This window comes from Wasmannia auropunctata, unplaced genomic scaffold, assembly GCF_000956235.1.
Source record: "Wasmannia auropunctata unplaced genomic scaffold, wasmannia.A_1.0 LD334991.1, whole genome shotgun sequence".
Lineage (NCBI taxonomy): Eukaryota > Metazoa > Arthropoda > Insecta > Hymenoptera > Formicidae > Wasmannia > Wasmannia auropunctata.
Genome location: NW_012027899.1, coordinates 57,745 through 78,071, shown reverse-complemented (window position 1 = coordinate 78,071; position 20,327 = coordinate 57,745). Strand labels below are relative to the sequence as shown.

The following is a 20,327-nucleotide window of genomic DNA, read 5'->3' as shown; positions in this document are numbered from 1 at the left end:
TCATCTTGCCGCGCCGGGATAAAGTCCGTGCGATAACTTTAGACGGAAAAATTTCTGCCGATCGCAGGGATGAAACCCCGAAGTTGTCGGACGATAAGTAGCGGCGGCCGGAGTTCGCTCGATTTCCTACAGTTTTCATTAGTGAGCGAATCGTATTTCACTCTCTCTCTCTCTCCTCTCATCCTCCCATCTTCCGCCGTCACGTCTCTCACCTCCTTTTTCTCTCTCATTAACGGCCCGTCGGGCTACTCTACAATTTCCACGACTAGACAATAAGTACAGCTGCGAAAAGAAAGAAGGTATGAGGAGAAGCATCGTTTCCCCTTCCACTTGCCCCGGCTTTTCATAAAATCCAATTTAAGAACTACCCTGATCCCTCCCCTCCTTCTCGTTCGTCCTTATTTTTCTAAACTAGTGAAGAGCCGACGGGACATTTTTCTTCAAGATTGTAGTTAATGCATAATAAAAATGTGCAGAGCATAAGGAGCTATGAACACAGTATTTTTCTCCTTTTCTTTTTTTAGTGTAAAACTAAACGTAACTATTCGAAAACGAAGAGCACAAGATTTTTAGCTTATAATTTATTTAATTATTAAATTAATTATAATAATAAACTCTTATAGAATTTTAATTATATTTTTGTGTTACGCGCTTTTTAATTCAATGTAAAGTTATTTATTAAAGAAATAAAAATTGAAATTTATGTATACAAAACGTAAAAAAATACAAAATTTCTCTTTAGATTACATTTTTACATACAAAATAATATTTTAATATATTAATTTTTCTTATTTTTGGTACACAATCTATTTTTTTTTATTTTTTGTTTCATCTCAATTTTTTTTATATTTCAATCACATTATAGCAATGACGAGACCTCTCGTGTGAAATGTAATAATCCTGCATCGACAGCTTTTATATCGTCGGTAACTGTATCAGTCGATAAGATTTTGAAAATTAAACAAAATGCATTTTTATAATCTTGCTTTTATTCTACCAGTGCAAACATATATAACATATTTTCTTTAAAAATATATTATTTCGTATAGTATATCGAATATTGCATTATCTCTATTTCATTATTGCACGCAATATTTCTATAATTCACATGCGAATTATAAATATATCAATACAATTATATAATGAATATATATGCATTAAGAATAAAATTATTGGTTCTTTTAGTATCTAATAGTGCCTGAGTCAAAAAGAAAGATTCAAGAAATTCGTTAAACTAAAACGGCTTTATATTGCTTAGGACATGGTTCCATGTCATTCACCGCTTTTCGGTAATTTTCCCAAACCTTTTGATCGTTGATACAAACAGTTCCACCGCCTCGTACATATTGAGTGTCCTAAACGATAATAAAATATCAAATTATACGCTTTCCTACCAAATTGCATCGAAGATATAAAAGACATAGAAGAGACATTAAATTAAAGAACTAAATTATAGAAATTACACGCGCGCGATTTTTTTAAAAAAATCTCAGAAGACGTATACTTACTGCTCGGTTGATATCACCAATGCAGGTCCAAGTTCGATTATTTTTACCGTCAACAGCCACTGCCCACTTGGAATGATCGCGGCTGCTCGTAAAATCAATATCAACCGACTTCAAATGAATGGATACGACGTTGTACACTCTACAAAAACGACAAAGATTTAACTAAATTAGAAATGAGTTTAATTAAAATTTATTCAGCAATCAAAATTTAAAAAATATGATATTACTTCACTTTTTCGCAGTCCGATGGTAGTCTACCCCGTCCGTTTAACCATGTTTCGGCAAATAAATCTGTTTTCAACGTCGGCGCAACGAACTGTTCATACAAATCTATTAGGTTAACATAAAGTGTATGTTAATTATTTATTGACAGGAGATTTTATGAGAAATATATTAATTACATACAAAAAAAAGAGACACATTTATTTCACCAATCGTAAAATAAATAGTTTAAATTAAAGAAACGATTTCTGAAATTCAGCTGACACCTTCAGACGCTCCTTATTTCAAAGACATTGTTGATTAGGATAGCTTATAATATTAAATAATATTATAAAATATATATCTTATTAGGTATGCAAAAAAATGTGTAAGACTTGTAAAAAATTTTTTTCTATAAGAAAATCAGATATTAATTTTCAAAATAGATAAAATATTTCGAGTCTCACTTTGAAGATATCACTCTAGCGTGTTGTTTTAAATTACTTTCCGCAATATATCAATACACAAAAATAATCAGAGTGTATTACCTTTCTGCCATTTGTCACTCTTAGCAAACGATACAAATTCAACGCCGCCAGATGATTTCAACAGCGTTTTACTGGTGAAAGGTGCTTTTCTAATACGCTTCTGCATAGCCGCGGCCGTGAGATTCGGAAACGTCGTGACGAACGTGTTGAGGATGTTTCTTCGATATATTATTATTTGATTGTACATGAATTGTTGACCGATCGAATCGAATTGATCGCTGTCCACGGAGATACATAGAAAACTCTGCCCATAATTCTCCCCAGATGACGGATAATCATATTCAGACCGATTTCCCGGAGTCAAATCTTCTTCAACATTTCTCTGGAAATATTTCATTTAAAAAAATTTTTATTTTAAGATATCTTGATGTCTTAGATAAAATACTGCCACAATAAAGTCGAATGAATTATTTGGATAAAAACATTATATTATTTTCAATTATTTAATTAAGACTATAAATATAAAAAATTTAAGAAAAATAAGAATGACTGATAGTTTTAACAGACTTTAGCAAATTCATGAAAAAGACACCTTTAGAAAAAATGATGTTAATCGGTAGATGATCGTTACTTGGTTCATTTATCTCTTTGTCTATTAAAATTATCAATTATCATGGAAAAAATACTGATTGTGAGAATTAAAAAGAATTATCGATATTGGATATATTCAAAAGGCTTTTATACGTACTCGTCTTGTGTCGTTACCGCTGTTAGGTAGAGGCGGATAATTAGGAACGCTGTGTATTAACCAGAAACCCTGTTTGTTGTTCGCCATCATGGCGCCTTTTGCATGACCATATTTTCCATTGATAGGTCTGTTAGGCGGATCGTCATTGTACAAGATCCAGAAAGTCTTCGATGCCTCTGACTAAACGTGTAAATAAATATTACGTACACACTTTAAAAAGTAACGTAAATTTAAAATCTATATTTTAGAAAATTAGAAATTTTGCTTACTTATAACTTCCGAGAAGAAAAGTTTTTTTAAATAAATAAACTATAGCGAATTAAAAATTAATTCAACTAAAAGATTACTTTGTTGATTGAATTACTTGATTGATTTAATTAAAGAATTAAATTTTATCATTTATTGCGGAGCAAGTAGTGAAACTGACAGTTGATGCCGGCCACAAATAATTAATGTGCTTAAACACACCTGAATACATAAGTACACGTCTATATTACAATTTGTTCATTCTTACGTCATTGTATAAAGGTGCTAAGGTATTTCCCGGTATAGAATTCTTCGCGCTGATCTTTTTCGTGGATAATTGCCAGCCCTTATCAACAGTATTACTGGTCATATATAAATATGCTAGTCCGTTCCTAATGACAGAATTGCTGCTTTCCGAGACCTTCGGCAACTTGTAAAGTACGTACCTACAATGAAATTACGTTGCGGTAATTGTTCATAAAGTTATCGATAGCGGAAACGCCATATGGTTGAAAGATAAACATTGTAAGGTAAATACAGAATATTGCAAAATATAATGAATAAGAATAACAAAACTAAAATCAATCATTCGCTTGTTATTGTAAAACAATATAAAAAATATATTAAACAGACCAAAGACAAGCAATAACAGGTGTACAATGTTAACTTTATTTCTTATTATTAACCCGTAAAAGACACCTGGATGCGAATTCGCACCAAGCGAATTTTTTTAAAGTTTTATATCTTCTGAAAATAAAAAGCAAAATGTGTTTCTCAATGTAAAATTATCTTACGCTCTTTTTTCGAAAATTTAATATTACCAGTCGATTGGTAATATTAAATTTTCGAAAAAAAAAACGTAATTGTTTTCAAATTTCGTATTAAACAAAACCATTCAAAAGAGAAGTGTCCTTTACGGGTTAACAATACAGCGAAACTAAGTTTCAACCTTACTAATTGTAAGTCTTCCTCAATCATAAACTCAATAATTAAAATTAATCTGTGAAGTCGATAAAATATATACAATAATAAATATAAATAATAATGTTTATCATTTACAATAAATTCTTTTTAACGGACATTCAATTAAATAACACAAATATAAATAAATAAAATCATAATAAAATTGATACGTTGAAACAGTATCGTCCGGAAGATTAATATAATTTAATAAGTGGTCGAGTTAAAACGGCTAGTTTTTCAACATGGCATTTTGGTTATTTTTTTTTAAAAAGGAAAAAAATAATTATTTTTATTTAATATTCATTATAAGCTTAAAAATAATAATTGTTCACGTTATCATTGAAATATATTCATTCTATATTCAATTTTTCTTAATAAATTAATTTAAACATTTGAAAATAAATAAAATTAATTTGAGAATTTAATTATTAAATAAAATAAAGAATATAAATAATTAATATGTATGAATTTTATACATATTAAATAGTGTTTTTCATATATTCTTTATATTATTTTATTTATTCGTAGATTTAAAACATTTTTATAAACTATAACTATAATATATAATAAGACAATCTTTTATTTAAAATCGATCTTTTATTTAAGAAAAAAATACTAAAACCTATGAAAATTATAATTTGTGACCAGCAATGAAAATAAATAGTGTACTTGATATATTAAAAAGACTCACCAATCGACATTTCGATTATCTTCATCCTTACACCGAGGATTTGCCGCATCGCACGCAAATAATAAAATACTTATGCACAATAGTGAAAACATCATTAAATCACGTTATCAATATCCAAAGTCAATGAAAATCCGTAGCGATCACACTGGATCACGATCTGTTGCTCTCTGAACCAGCAGACATTGAAATGGTGTTAATTAAAATGCGTCGACAAACATATACTTCTGCTGTACTTGTACCACTATACTTGCCGATCGATTACGTCATAACAATAAATTACAAAGCGAAAGCTGGAATCGCACCGATGAACAGTTCGGTCTGCATTACTCTCGGCTCATTGACGCGAACATTGCACATACCTGTCGAGACAATTTCTGAAACACGTGCGAATTTATATTTAAATTTGCAGTTACAATAACATTGGCGTACGCCGTGAAAATAATGTCTCTTTTGTAATCGTTATCATCATTATTCCACAATTGTTTGCACAGCGATAAAAATATAGTCGTGTAAAAAATGTATACGGGATAATAAGCTGCTGTTTCTTGTCAAAGTAATTTATTTGCAATAAGAAACTTGAAAGTTCTTTGCAAAATGGAACTCGCAACGGAACTCAATCTATATAACGAAAAATAATAATCTGTCTTTTAATTTCAGCTATTTTTAATAGAATAATATTTTTAGTTCGTAAAATAATTATATATTTTGTATTTCTGAATTTCTATTATCTATGTAATAAGTATTTCATGAAAAACTTTTGTAAATTGAAAAAAAGAAAATTTTTTTATTAATATTTTTGTTAAAAGTAGGTTGATAGAAATAGATTGTTTATATTTACAAAGACCCACGTGAAAATTAGGTAGTTCTAAAAATTTATTTTTCATTATTTATTTTACTGATCTGTCAATATATCTGAATTTTTTATTAAAAATTTCATCAAATCTCGAATTTTTAATACAAAGTTTATTTGGAATTAATAGAAAAAATGAGATCTGTTTGCTCTTTAAATTTTTTTAATATTAAATTAATTTTTCTGTTGTTCAATCAACCAAAAACTTTTGTTAAAAATTTTTAACGTCCAGTGTATTAAGAACATTGACAATATCACTTTTCGTGCCAAAACATTAAGTAGACGTAAGCGTTTTAGAAGAGGAATATGTCACAGTAAAATGTAAAATATTTGAAGAGGACAAAGCGATAGCGCGCCGCCTCCACAAGTAGATAACGTCAGAGCGATGTTGCGCATCGCCCCCGCACGCAAACTGTACCTATGTTCATGCAATGACCTTTGAGAATGCCGCAGCGCCGCGTGAGAATTTTATTAATACATACATCGAAATGAGAGCGTGCATTGTACAATAAAACATGTTTACCTACAGCATTTTCTACGATCTGCCTCTTCGACTGATGATATCGATATATTGTTGCAGAACGGGACATTCGCCGACGACGTGACTGCGACGAAGGTTCCGAGAAAACTCCAAGACGCTCCGAGACGCGAAGACACAAGAGAGAAAAAAATGAATCGTGAAGACCACTGATGACGTCACACGGTCCCTTCCACGCGCCCAATGCATCCAGGCGATGCATTACATTCCTGTAACAGAGTATGAAATTTTTTATCGCAAGACAAGAAATTGTGTAATACGTATAATGGAAATAATTTTAAGAGTACGTGGTGTACCAAAAGTCGGACTCCGCAAGGCCAGGCTAGTTATTAAAAATAATTGTAAATAACTTATGTGTTATCAACTGTTATTACTGGTATTGCTCTTTACCAGTGAATTATGAAAAAACCGGTTTTGAGAAAAAAAAAACGTAAAAAACAGCAAGAAGTTATCAATTTGTATTATGCATTTTATACATATGTTTTACAATTTGTACTTCCTATATCTTTGTACGAATATCTATTTTTCATATAATTTGAAGAGCTGTGTTGCTAGTTTATTAATATTTTAACTGTTATTTATTGAGAAACAGATGTATATTACACTCGTTATTTACGCTCGTTGCATTTTTTGAATTATTGAAAATAGTTTTAGGAATTTTTGTTGCTAAATGCTTTAATTAAAAATAATAAATAAAATGATGAATGTGGAGGCGTCCACATTTAATTACTTCGAACTCGATAGCGCGAAATTGCACGATCGATCCAAGAAATTCGAGTAATCGACTATAATGTTACTCAGGTAATTTCAAATAGGAGGAAATATATCAGCTGCTTAGGGCAATTAAACTCTAATTATCTTAGTCGGTTAATTAATTTAATAATTAAGTCTGTACCATTTTATTAATATAGGTAAAATAATTAATATTTGTTATTTATTATATGAAAAATTAGATTAGGCACAACAATTCGTATAGTTAGAAATTTTGCTTTAATTTTGCCAGTTAAATTAATCATCAATTAAATTAATCAAAATTGTCCTAAGGCAGATGTTTCCTTCTCCCATAGCCTTTAGAAACCCATCGCGTACAATTATATATTTAAAATACAAATTTAAAAAAATTAATTTAGTATTTTTAAATTACACGGACAAAAATACTGAAAATAAAAAATATAAAAAGTATATCACACGTTATATGAAAATTACTGAAATTTTATTAAATTAAAACACATTTTATATTTATTTACTTTAATCTACGTTTTTACTCATTAAATTAAAACACATTTAATATTTATTTTTTCTTTTAATCTACATTTTTACAATTGTTTTCATACAATTTATTCCGTCTCAAAGATCTTTTCTTTTCTGTCTAGCGAAAATCAAAGTAGCAAAAATTCGGCGCGGCGAAACTGAAACTGATCCGCATCCGGTTGCACACCGCCGACATCCGGTACACGCGCAAGGCTCCCGAGCGCGTGCCGCCGGTCCTGTGGGATAGCCAGCGCTCGGACGGGAGCAGCGGAACAGCGAGCGATATCGGAGTCGGTCGCAGTCAATTCGTGCGGTGGTTCCTGTGGTGGTATGGCGGACGCGAGTTCGCCGTGCGGAGCAGTGCGGAGGCAACGCGGTGCGTACACGTCGCGATAAAGTGTCGCACGCGCGTATGATCGAGTGACGCGCGACGTGCGGGTGCACAAGGTTCGCTTACGCGCAAACACCGCGAGTGACTCTCCGTGCGTGTCCCGTGCGTTCACCATCTATACCTCCATTCTCTCTCGCCGCGTCTCTCCGTGTGTGTTTGGGTCTCTCCCTGTTTCGTGCAGGGGAGTAGAGACACGCACCGCGAGACAGCCGAACTGGTACTTGTTCGCGGAGCGAGCCCACGACGAGGCGCCGCTCCGCCACCGGATCGCACCGAGTATCGTCGGCCGCGACAATAACGAGAGCTGACGCGATGACTTCCGTCCCGGTGTCCCGAAGCGCTGACCCTTCCTTGGTTCGAGAGGTGCACGGCTTGGAATTGTCGGTCAGTCCACTCTCGCGATTAAGTATAGCGGAGATTGAGAGACGATAGTGATCACGCACGGCACACATCTCGGGTTTAATCTCACGGATTGATCTCACGGATCTCTCCAACGGCGACTCGCTTCGCAGGAAAATTCTTTTACTCGCGAACTCGGTTTTTTTTCCCCCCTGTAACACGGGGAATGCAACGTTTTACAATAATGCTGAAACTTTAAGCACGTTGACAAGCGCTTTGCTCGGAAAGAGTTATTTTACTATGTAATATTATGAGCATACATTACAATATTTATTACATTATCTGGCACAGGGTGTAAACAATTCTGGTTATTGCGGTGAATACCAAAGAGCATGCATAAACATGTAAAAGAATGTTTTATTCATTTCTTATTTTTTTCTACATCATATTTAATGTATCTCGCAATATGGTTTTTGCGTTAATACTTGAATTTTTTATGAAAGAGTGATCGTATGTATTAAATAGGTAAATTTGTTCTAAATTTATTCGAGTTTCTCAATCTTATGATCTTTTAATTAGCTGTTTGTGTGCGCGAAATACTCTGAAAGATCTTTCTATTCTTTTTTGTAATAACATCTGTGTTTATACTTATCTATGACAATTTTCTATTTGTAATAGGTATCAGCTTGACGAATGATACCCTGGAATCTAATGCATGAAGTATCTGCAAAATTATAAATGTGCCTTCAATGCCCTGACCATTGAACGAAGAAGTATCAAAATGAATAGGGCAGACAGCGCGGATGCTGGTAAAGGCTGGCACGAATGTGCCAGCTGGTTGACCAGATGCGGCGCGTTACGCGCGGATCACAAGGCCAACTGGCCGCAGGCAACTGCCTTCGACCTGGCCTACACGTTGCGGGACGGTGTGTTGCTGTGCAATCTGCTGAACATTGTGGATTCGGGATGCATAGACATGAAAGACGTGAACCAGAAGCCGCAGATGGCGCAGTTCCTCTGCCTGCGTAATATAAAAATATTCCTGTCGGCGTGTTCAAGTGTTTTCGGCCTCTCTGATTCGGATCTATTCGAGCCGGGTATGCTGTTCGACCTGTCAAACTTCCATCGCGTCCTCTGCACACTTTCCGCCTTGTCCAATTGTTCACGACTGAGGAGAAAGGGCATACCGTAAGTAACCTGGCCGCCTCTTTTGTATTTTTTTGTCGTACTGAAATTTAAAATGCTATCAATTTGTTCCAATTATAAGATAAATTAATATCAGATGAATAAAGAAAATATATCTTATTTGTTACAGTGGATTTTCCGTCGGTCATGGAAGATCGCAAGAGGATATTTATAAGGATTTACAAAGTGCCGGTGCAGGGTAAGAATCTATTGCTAGTTACATCTTGGTAACTTACACATAAACAGTTCATTGAACATTAAATATCAAAAACGTTATATCTTGACTCGAAAAAAATAAAAGGTTTGTCTCTTTCTTAAAATAAAACTTCTATTTTCCATTGCTATACAGATAGCGTATATGTATATATATTTTTTTTTTAAATATCGATCGATAAAAGAAGTAACTGTTCTGTAACTTGTCCCACAAAAATAACGGCAGAGAGTTTAGTAACTTTTATAATATATATTAATATATTTAGCGCCACACATGGATTGGTGGTGTTAAGAACTAGGGCTGTGGACGTAGATGAGTCTCGAGTTTATCAGGAATTGCTCTGCTTCTCGAGCAATTCTCAACGTAACTGGCCTTCCGTGGAGAAGGTATACGTCATTTTACGGCTTAACAATCTTAAGAACATTTTTGCTGAAAGAATAGCCAGCCATCATTGTATCCTTCCTTCGCAAAAAATGCTGCCCGCTTCGATCTATAAATAGTAAACGCTCCAAAGCGTGAATTGAAACGTTCTTGTATACACAAACAAGATGTGCTGTGATTTAAAACCTATCGCTCGGATCATCGCATTTTGACTCAAACTTTCCTCAGTTTCGTTATCGTTTTATTTACATGGTAAATTTATTATTCCGGAAAATATTAGCTGTACGTATAATTGACGATATACGCGCATATATTATTAAATTACGTGTTGACGCATTGAATTATATATACCCTCCATGTGATACAATGATGGCATTATTTCACTCTTCATGCTGAAGATACATATCGATCGCAGTCATCATCAGTGGCAGACCTTGTAATTGTGCTATATTATAATTTGATTTTCGCCGAGAACTTAGCAATTCCCGTCAGTATGCATGTCATAGTGCATGGCCGTGTTTTTTTCGTGTTTATGCTAAAGCCGCGAAGATGAGGGTCGCCGCAGGAGGTTTAGGAGACGAGAGGGCGACGAGACGGTCGGCGGGGGGGATAATGAGGATCCGGTCGGCGAGGAGGACGGATATGGAGCTTTTTGCAGTCACGCGCAAAGTGAGGAGATCTACCAGGACCTCTGTAGTCTGCATTTACCACCTCCTCCGTCAGTTGCGCAGGTCATCATTTCTTTGTCCTTATCTCTATATTCAATTTTTCAATAATTTTTTTTTTTATATATATTACGACTCTTATGTCCCCAAGCGTCCCTTGTCTTCGAACATTATTTCTGAAATTCTTGAAGGAGAAGGAGCAGCCAATCAGAGAGACCGTCTATTAAAATCTAAGAAAGAATTGCATGAATGTATTAAATGTTTAATCTCATTGTTGAGAACATAGAAGAGTCGAGGAAATTCTTATTTATTATTAGCGCATTTACGTACGATTAATTTTGTTACCCACCATGCGCTACGCTTTTACACTTTGCCTTACTTTACAATACGTACAAAAACTCTTCTCTTCATTCGAGATCATTTTCAACAACAGAGTAGTGCCATTTCTGGAGGAGAGAAGAGAGATTACGTGATCCAGGAGCTTGTGGAGACTGAGCGAAATTACACAGAAGTTCTCAGTAGTCTCCTTCGACATTTCGCCCGGCCTCTGTCGTCGTTACTCCGGCCCGAAGATTCCGCCCGCATCTTCTTCGGTATCAAGGAGCTCTCGGAGATCCATGTGGGCTTCCACAGTCAGCTACGCAAGGCGCGAGACAGCACCGCGCTCGCCCAAGTCTTCCTCGACTGGCGGGAGAAGTTCCTCATTTACGGCGATTACTGCGCAAATCTTACCCTAGCACAAAATACTCTGCAGGAAGTCTGCGCGCGTAACGAAGTAATCAATCAAGAAGTTATCGTAAGTTTCGCAAGTCGTGAAATCATGAGATTAAATCAAAAAGAAGGCTAAAAACTTACTACGTTTTACATTTGGTCTTTTTACAAAGAAAAGTCTAATATTTCTAATTTATTTAATAATCCAATGTACAGTATAAACAATATAATCTCTAGAAATTTCATATAATCCCATATAAATTCGCTAATTGATCTAGAAATCTCATATAAATTCACTAACTATTGAATTAAAGAATATAGTGTATTTGAGCTGTTTTTAACACTGATATGTATTACAGAGGTGCCAACAAGAAGCTAACAATGGTAAATTTAAGCTGCGCGATATACTGTCTGTTCCGATGCAAAGGGTGCTCAAGTATCACTTGCTATTGGATAAGTTGGTAGAGGAAACTCCTCGCGAGTGGCTAGAGGACTGCTATGCGTTGGCGAAAGCGAGGGAAGTGATGGTTGATGTCGCTCAGTACATAAATGAAGTAAAACGCGATTCCGACACGCTGGACATCATAAAGGACATCCAGGCATCGATAATTGACTGGGATGTCCCTGAAGATGCGCAGCTGAAGGATTTCGGCCGATTACTTCGTGACGGCGAGCTCAAGGTTTGCCTAATATCTTTACAAACAAAAATATATAAATTTAGTTAGTTTTCAAGAAAACGTAGATTGCAGTAGACTCCAAAGTTAGCTCGATGTGATCGAACTGCTGTTGATTCAGTTTTTCTGCAGGTGAAAGCCCATGGCGATCAGCGAATAAAGGCCCGTTATGCATTCATATTCGAGCAAGTGGTGTTGATTTGCAAAGCCGGCAGAGGAGACCAATACTGTTACCGGGAAACTCTACGATTAGATGACTACAGACTGGAAGATCACATAAGTCGGCGAACTTTGGGGAGAGATTCACGTTGGTCCTATCAGTGGCTACTTGTACATAAGCAGGCGTACACAGCATACACTTTATACGCGAGAACGGAGGAGCAGAAGCAGATGTGGATAAAGGCATTGCAGGATGCGATGGATAATGTTAATCCCGCAGCCTGTCGAAATACCAATCATAAATTCAAGTTAACGACATTTGACATTCCTAGGAGCTGTCAACGATGTGGAAAATTCCTTAAGGGTCGCATATTTCAGGTAAATGAGCTCGCAAAGTGCACTACCAATTATAATTATATAAATAATAGATTCCAAAGAGTCAAGCGTGATTGAAACATATTAAAAATTCACAGCACAATTGTACAAAAGTTGGATTACAGAAATCGCAAAGAATAAAATTCTAAGAATAAATATCTATCGACAACTGTAGGGTCACATGATTTTTTTTTTTTTCTAAGGACGATGGGTAACATGCATAAAAAAAGATTCCATCGCTTAGGCCAAAATTTAGTTATTTTAACGTTCTTTTTTAAATGAGAACATTCGCAATTCTAGACTCTGATTTCTCATTTGGAATATTAGGAAATCACAAATTTTTAACCGAACGTGTTGTATCATATAGGGCTACAAATGCGAGATATGTCGCCTTGCCGTGCACAAACAATGCATTGCGCACTCCGGTCGTTGTATGCCCACGCCGCCGTCGTCGACACCGCCACCGCCGCTACCCTGCGAACGCGCGCTCACCGCGAAACTGTGGTTCGTCGGGGAGATGGGCAGGGATGCAGCTACCAACAAACTGGAATCCCGCGAAGATGGCACCTACATGCTGCGCGTTCGTCCAGCTGGACAGCCACGCCTCAAACATGAAACCAATTACGCTCTTAGTATCAAGTAAGTAATATTTGGATCATTTATTGCATTATTTCGATGAATTTTGATACTTTAAATATATAAATAAATAAATTACATCCAAGAATATTTCGAGTTTTAAACGGTCTTTCCTATACCTAGATTCTATATTTTCTCTATTTCTTCTATTTAAATTTCCTAAAACCCTTGATTAGATATTACAATTATTTTTTCAGGGCCGAAGGAGCGGTAAAACATATCCGAGTGTTCAAACGCTATATGGACGGGGCGGATCTGTATTATCTCAGCGAATCTCGATTTTTCAAGAGTGTCGTTGAATTGGTCGAATACTACGAGCGGGAATCGCTCGCGGAAAATTTTGAGAAATTGGATCAGCGTCTACTGTGGCCGTATCGACGTGTCCTGGCCAAGGCATTGTTCGATTTTCGGGGCTCCGATCGCACTCAACTGAGCCTGCGACGCGGTTGTCGAGTCGTGGTGCTGAGCAAGGAAGGTGATGCCACGGGATGGTGGAAGGGTAAAATAGGCGACCAAGTAGGATTCTTTCCAAAAGAGTATGTGGAGGAGGAGTAGGACTATTAAAGAGACGAATTGTTATTACATCGTTGCATATAATATATCGGATTTCGAAAGTTTCCGGTTAGATGCCTTTTGATAATTGATTATTGTACAATTGTGACAAAGTATCGATACGATTCTTTTTACGAAACTGCATGCTTCTTGTAAATAAATTTTTATGTTTTTTAAATTAAACGAATTGGTGAAAATTTATGAAATATTTTTGTAGGAGATAGGTATAACATTATTCGAGACATTTTTTGAGATCGTGTGACGTTTGTAATAGAAATTTTACACTTAGGAAGAGACGTCTGAATTTTCTGATAGTGTAAGGTCTAATTAATACCTTACAGCATGAATATTATATACAGCTGAGGATAAAATGTAAAATATTACAATACACAAAGTTAGGTATACAAAATTAGGAATGATTTAAATGATATAAATCTTCTTTAATAACTTTTTTTTTTAATGGAGATATAAAACCGACATTTTATACGCAACGACCTAATTTGTTGACCTTTCGATGGCCGATAAACACCGTAGTAATGATCTTACGGTGCAATCATGATAATTCTATCGACGCATACCTCAGTAGGAAAAAAAGATAAAAAGACGACTTTATTGACGAGGCATTTTTGCGTTATTATTAAAAAAATACATAGGTAAATGTATGCACAATTTGCGCGTCGCGTGCGCAACTTTGATGCTACTGTTCTTTTGTGTTTAACGAGATCCGAGCGCGTCACATCGATGTATGTCGCTACACTTAGACAAATATTTTTAGCCACGTGTATAGAATTATAACGTTAATAACTGCGTACATATATATATATATTTTTTTTTATTGCGACGTGGCATTCCTGATTATCGTTAGGCGATAATATCATAAAGACTAAAGTTGTTTGTCCGAAAATGCATATGATTTACGCATGAATCTAAGAAAATGTGTGCAAAATGTTCGTGAAAAGATGGGAACTTGATTATTTTCTTCAAGAATTAGAGATTTTTTTCTTAAAGAAAATAAAAGGAGAAGAAATATTATACCAAAGAATTGAAATTAACGTCTTTATAGATGCATAATTCTTCACTTCTCAACTTTAACAAGAAGTGAATTTTTCGCCTAAAAGATGTGTCTGCTAATACCCGATCCCTTTTTTAATTTTTTATGGACATACTGTATAATGGCTATCTATATCTTGCCAACAACTTTCTTCTTTATGATTAAATTTCAGAGTCAATTGCCAGATATTAATTGTATGTACATAATCCTATCCGTACAATTAATAAGAATATTTCTAGTTATATTTGAATTGCGAACAAATTCATGCACACAAATTGTATACAGGGTGTTCGGTAATTGAAGAATAAAGAGAGCAATTTCTCATGTAATTAAAATGAAATAAGATCAAGTCTGCAACGTATATTTGTATAAATTATACTCGTTTCGCGTTGTTAATTAATTATATCTCAAGGATTCATTATTTGTTTTGCAAATGTTCCAATGTTATAATTCTCTATGATATCTATACATTTTTCTATTAATTATTGATGTGTAATAATTGACTTTTATAATATTGTATATTTAGATAAAATGTAATTATATGTAAGTTTCTGATTATTGCTTGGAGTAACAAGTTACAAGTCCACGAAAGACAAGCTGCCTAACAATATTAATTTATTGTAAGCTCAATTAGTGCCAATCAAAACTCTGTCCAAGTGGGTAGAATAGTAACATATTTAGATACTAAGTTCAAAAACCCAAGAAAGCAGTCTACAACAAATCTTATTAGCAGCCTGTAAAATTTGCTCTGATATACTGTTATTCCAAGCAACAAAATTTATTGTAGAAAATTTATTCGAGAAAGTTGAGAAATTATTCTCTTTTTACTAGATTATATTACTGGTTATCGAGCAACCATATATAAATACAAAAATATATATATATATAATAAATATATATATTTATCTCTCGTATATATTTTTTATTGTAAGTACGAAAAAATTAATTTTACTATTTTTTTAATTGTTAGACATATTTTTCTGAGTGTGCCAATAAGAAATTCTATCAATAAAGGATCTTATCAAGATGTTATACAAATGCTTACACGCTATCGTCTTATTACTTTTATTAACAGTTCGAGTATCTCCAGTTATCTCAATTCAATAGTCTTGGACTCCGACTGTTTACGATACACAATAGCGGCAACTTTCTGCTCTATCCTCTTACAGCCGGCCATTGAGTACAGATTGAGCGGCTCAGGGCCGAAGGTCAAGTGCGACAGCGCCTCCTCTACCATCTCCTCCCTCGGAGCGACCCCTCGCTCGGTGAAGGCCCTCGCCAAGCATTTTCTAACGTGCACCTCCTCAAGAGGCAGAAAGGGCACATAATGATCGATCACACTAGTCTGTATAGCGTCACTGTGATGGAAACCGCCCTTCTCGGTGAACGCCCCGTCGGCTATCAGTTTTTCAAAATCCTGCAATCGCGTGTCCTCCCGATTTCTGCCCCTCTCCCACAGATTTGTGAGATGCTGCACTATCTGGGCGCTGCCGGTGTTCGAGAGAAATATAAAGATGGCTTTGTTCTGATACATGGACTCGCTGTTCTTGCTGGATTTGTGGTAGCTGTTGTAGTCGAGAAAAGGCACCAGCACGTTCAGTAGACCCTCCGGCATTTTGTCGACCTCGTCGAACACAAACATCGATCTGTCGCACTGATGCAGACCGTTGGAAATAATTTTGTACAATTCCTCCTAGAAAAGAGAAATTGTCTATTAATTGATCTTTCTTTTAATTTGTTATAATGAATTAAAAATGTATATCTGAATGTACCTTGTACTCGTCTACTTTTCGTTCCAGAGGAAAATCATTGCGACCGTTGAAAAAGTGGTAATAATTGCTCTGGACACCGTTTTTATAAATATTTTTGACAATCATCTGCACCACGTAGTTCTTGCCAGTCCCCGGCGTGCCATGAAAACTCATGACCAATGCCTTGGGCGAATTGTGACTTTCCAAGTGGCCCCTCAGTGCATTTATGACCGTTTCACGAGCAATTTGCTGGCCGAATAATTTAGCAGTGAGCATGTATTCTAGTCCTATAAAATTTTAATAATTCTTTATTTTAATATATACATAAGATAGAAGTTAGACAGATGTTAGATTTTAGACGAGACGTATCAGATGATACGAAGCAGATACTATTCTTATATTTGAAAAATACAAAGATATTAATCGCTCAAACTAGATTTTTTATAAAAAGACACAGTAATTGTAAATAATTATTACTAAATTTACGAATAGAAAAAAGTTTTAGGTACTTATAAATTACGACATATTTCTAAATTGATAATTAAATATAATTTAGTCTAATGACAATCTCGACAATCACACGATCTTAAAGAAAACAAATGTATAATTAGTTACAATAAAAATAAAGCCTATCTGATATACCAGAATGGCGTCAAATACATTAAATTAGTTTTAATAAAAATAAATTAATCGGAGAATCATTTATCGAACTGGAAAAAAATTCAATTTGATGAAGATTTAATGAAGCTAAAGCCTTTTTCTTCCTAAAAAGAAATTATGAATTCGCACTCACTGTCCAAGTCGGAATGAATGTATTCGTCCGTGCAGCACTCCTTGTACGCGCATTTGTACTTGTCGTACGCGTAATAACCTAAACCGCTTAAAGCACCCACTATACCGAACGTTATCAATTCGCATGCTACGGTCACGAGGAACGTAATAATAAGTAAAAGCATCAGCACGCGACTGAGCTTCATGTTTGGCTATATATTTCGGACGTTTTCTTTTCTCTTTCAAAGTTTTCCTCTCTACGAGCTGTGGCATCGCTCACATGACAGATCCCCGACGGCGTGCCGATGCCTTTGTCTCACGAGCCAGTATCGCGCATCCCCATCGCATCGAAATGAATCCGGCCGCTTAAAAAACGAAAACGTGCCCAAATCCGTCGAGGACGTTCCCGTGGCGTAACTCGGATTGTGCTGTATATAATTTAAGTAATTCGAACTTCGAAGTGTGCGAGTTTTTTGAACGAGATTCGAGATATCTCTTGGAACAGAGACCGGTTCACAACTTGTTGACGTTTGTTTTCATTCGTTTTCATTACGTTCGATTACATTTGGATCGTATCCCATGAAGCGACCGCGTATGTATGTATGTACACCTCGGAATTTCTTTGCCGTTTCAGACCCGCGAATTCGTGATAACAAAAGCGTCGCGTATAAATTGAGATAAAGAGAAGAACGTTTTCTTCGTTCAATGTTTTAATTTAACTAATAATGACTTAAACGAAATCAGAGAGAAGCGTGAGAGCGGCCACGCCGACCTTTTGCGCGGGACCGGCGGTCTCCCCCGTACACTAGCGCTCCACGTCCACGTTTTCAAAAAGAAACTACGCACCACGTCTATCCAAGTGCCGACGGGAGCGCAATGTGATATCTGATAGGGGCTCGACGAAGCTCCGAAAAGCAACACGCTGGATTATTACCAATATATCTGCAATCCTTGTATTCTTTAATGCTAGTCTCATACTACCTTGAAAAGAATTAAACGATAAAATAATTTAAAATATTTGTTGCATGGATGATAACGAAAAGGAGGAACATCCAAATCCTCCGCCGACGGGAGACAGTATAGGCGCGATAATTTTCCGAGAAAAATGCCTTTATACAGTAGCAATTTCACGTGTTCTTTAATGCGAAGCATATATGCTTTCTCGAGAAGATCTTATTAATAAAACATTCTAGAACATTATTGTTACATAATAATTAACGAACGATTTTCAGTGTTTATTATGTTTTATCGTAAGAAATAAGTTGCCGCGCCTTATACGTAAATTATTTATTTGTCATAATAAATTTGGAGTAATTTTAATGTTATATTAAAATTAAATAATAGTTTAAATTTAATTACGCATCTGTGGAGATGCACAAAGGATCATAAATATTGTTAAAAGTACATATAGAGATGAGAGGTTAAGCAAAAGCCAGTTTTCGCAGCGTCAGAAACTTCGTTTAAATCGAATAAAGTATCAGGAGCACACGTTAACAAAGTAGGTGGCAGAGGTATTCGGGGCGGAGGCCGCCAGCGCGCCATGGAGGGGGAGACGCGCGGCCCTACTACCCCCACCCACGCATATATGCTGCTTTTGCGCCGAGAGGCGGGGCCTACGCGCCGTATGAGAGTGGGAGTAGCCTTGGCTATGCTTTGGGATTTCGTGCCTCTTCGCTCAACAGCTTTCCGCCTTACCGACAAGCCTCTGTCGATACGCGCGCTGGTTAGGATTCCGTGACACCTCTTTACTCAACGTGTTCTCCGCGTATCGGCGGAAGTTTTCGAGCCTCTATCGAGGCGCGAGGGCTAGGATTAGTAGGATTCCGTGCCACCTCTTTGCTCAACGTGTTCTCCGCGTATCGGCGGGAGTTTTCAAGCCTCTATCGAGGCGCGATGGCTAGGATTAATAGGATTCCGTGCCACCTCTTTGCTCAACGTGTTCTCCGCGTATCGGCGGGAGTTTTCGAACTTTTGACGAGGCCCGCTGTCCAGGAATCCGTGCCTCTTCGCTCAGCAGTTTTTCACCTTACCAACAAGCCTCTGTCGATATAACGAGCGCTGGTTAGGATTCCGTGCCACCTCTTCGCTCAACGTGTTCTCCGCGTATCGGCGGGAGTTTTCGAGCCTCTATCGAGGCGCGATGGCTAGGATTAGTAGGATTCCGTGCTACCTCTTTGCTCAACGTGTTCTCCGCGTATCGGTGGGAGTTTTCGAGCTTTTGACGAGGCCCGCTGTCCAGGATTCCATGCCTCTTCGCTCAGCAGTTTTTCACCTTACCAACAAACCTCTGTCGATACGCGCGCTGATTAGGATTCCGTGCCACCTCTTTGCTCAACATGTTTTCCGCGTATCGCCAGGAATTTTCGAGCCTCTGACAAGGCGCGCTGGCTAGGCACGTGGACGTGGTTCGTGTCCGTGCTAATCGTGCATTATATATGCTACATTCTTCATCTACAATTTGTGGATGTAATACAGACATGAATTGGAATGTCATTTCATCAGCAACATCGCAAAATAAACGTGATCTATTTATTCACAATTTGTGCACGTAGCACAATTAGCACGGACCACGTCCACGTTCTCGTGCTATAATTTGATCGACAATGTTATAAGATAGACGTGGTACGTAGTTTCTTTTTTGAAAACGTGGACGTGGGGCGCTTATAGTGTCCGGGGGAGATCGCCAGTCCCACCCAAAAAGCCGGCGTGGCCGCTCTCACGCTTCTCTCTGTCCCTATAATGTAAATAGTAATCAGTCGATAGTAAATCGCATCACATACGTTACTTGCGATTCCTCTAAAATCCAGCTTTCCACTCGAAATAAACAAAACAAGGTAATTCAGTTTTTTAATTTAAAATAAAAAAGAAGACATACGATCGTAACACGCGCATGTATTCATACATGTATGCGCGTGTTGCGATCGTATGTCTTCTTTTTTATTTTCCTATCTAAAAAAGTACATGTAAAGAGATCGGAAGAGCACACGT

The 20,327-nt window shown here is 36.4% G+C and overlaps 3 protein-coding genes across 6 annotated transcripts in view; 1 reads left to right on the top strand and 2 right to left on the bottom strand.

Moving 5' to 3' along the window:
* The window catches only part of LOC105457842 (protein vav), a 59,645-nt gene extending 43,790 nt beyond the window's left edge, over positions 1-15,855 (top strand). Inside the window, exons 2-11 of one of the 2 annotated variants that reach the window (XM_011702745.1) lie at positions 6,276-6,452; positions 7,607-8,259; positions 8,893-9,402; positions 9,530-9,598; positions 10,536-10,725; positions 11,093-11,455; positions 11,730-12,050; positions 12,177-12,581; positions 12,946-13,217; positions 13,412-15,855. In XM_011702745.1, coding sequence (XP_011701047.1) covers positions 8,930-9,402; positions 9,530-9,598; positions 10,536-10,725; positions 11,093-11,455; positions 11,730-12,050; positions 12,177-12,581; positions 12,946-13,217; positions 13,412-13,769 — 2,451 coding nt within the window. In that variant the 5' untranslated portion in view covers positions 6,276-6,452; positions 7,607-8,259; positions 8,893-8,929 and the 3' untranslated portion in view covers positions 13,770-15,855. Of the gene's footprint in view, positions 1-6,275; positions 6,453-7,606; positions 8,260-8,892; positions 9,403-9,529; positions 9,599-9,878; positions 10,000-10,535; positions 10,726-11,092; positions 11,456-11,729; positions 12,051-12,176; positions 12,582-12,945; positions 13,218-13,411 lie in introns of those variants that run through there. The other variant, XM_011702746.1, reaches the window with a different exon arrangement.
* Positions 972-6,334, bottom strand: LOC105457841 (plancitoxin-1). Of its 3 annotated transcripts, none has more exons than XM_011702744.1 (9): positions 6,223-6,334; positions 5,205-5,219; positions 4,846-5,012; positions 3,460-3,637; positions 2,946-3,125; positions 2,258-2,579; positions 1,736-1,838; positions 1,509-1,647; positions 972-1,355 (listed from the first exon to the last, which is right to left on the bottom strand). In XM_011702744.1, exons 3-9 carry the CDS (start codon positions 4,938-4,940, stop codon positions 1,230-1,232), a joined length of 1,143 nt encoding a protein of 380 aa, XP_011701046.1. In that variant the 5' UTR covers positions 4,941-5,012; positions 5,205-5,219; positions 6,223-6,334; the 3' UTR covers positions 972-1,229. The 3 variants fall into 3 exon arrangements, with proteins under 3 accessions (XP_011701046.1, XP_011701045.1, XP_011701044.1); XM_011702743.1 differs by having other exon boundaries at positions 5,097-5,219; positions 6,219-6,322; XM_011702742.1 differs by having other exon boundaries at positions 5,097-5,219; positions 6,223-6,312.
* Positions 15,772-18,125, bottom strand: LOC105457843 (torsin-like protein). The gene is made up of 3 exons (XM_011702747.1): positions 17,362-18,125; positions 16,590-16,855; positions 15,772-16,510 (listed from the first exon to the last, which is right to left on the bottom strand). The coding sequence occupies exons 1-3, from the start codon at positions 17,543-17,545 to the stop codon at positions 15,908-15,910; spliced, it is 1,053 nt and encodes a 350-aa protein (XP_011701049.1). The 5' UTR covers positions 17,546-18,125; the 3' UTR covers positions 15,772-15,907.
* Between the last annotated feature and the right edge of the window lie 2,202 nt (positions 18,126-20,327).

Bases quoted from the DNA above. Each gene is read 5' to 3' on its own strand.
- LOC105457843 (XM_011702747.1), bottom strand. From the start codon at position 17,545: ATGAAGCTCAGTCGCGTGCTGATGCTTTTACTTATTATTACGTTCCTC. The intron at 16,856-17,361 runs GTGAGTGCGAAT...AAAATTTTATAG, and splicing joins CATTCATTCCGACTTGGACA to GACTAGAATACATGCTCACT. The intron at 16,511-16,589 runs GTACATTCAGAT...TCTCTTTTCTAG, and splicing joins GAAAAGTAGACGAGTACAAG to GAGGAATTGTACAAAATTAT.
- LOC105457841 (XM_011702744.1), bottom strand. From the start codon at position 4,940: ATGATGTTTTCACTATTGTGCATAAGTATTTTATTATTTGCGTGCGAT. The intron at 3,126-3,459 runs GTAAGAATGAAC...TTACACGTTTAG, and splicing joins TAGCACCTTTATACAATGAC to TCAGAGGCATCGAAGACTTT. The intron at 2,580-2,945 runs GTACGTATAAAA...AAATATTTCCAG, and splicing joins GCGGTAACGACACAAGACGA to AGAAATGTTGAAGAAGATTT.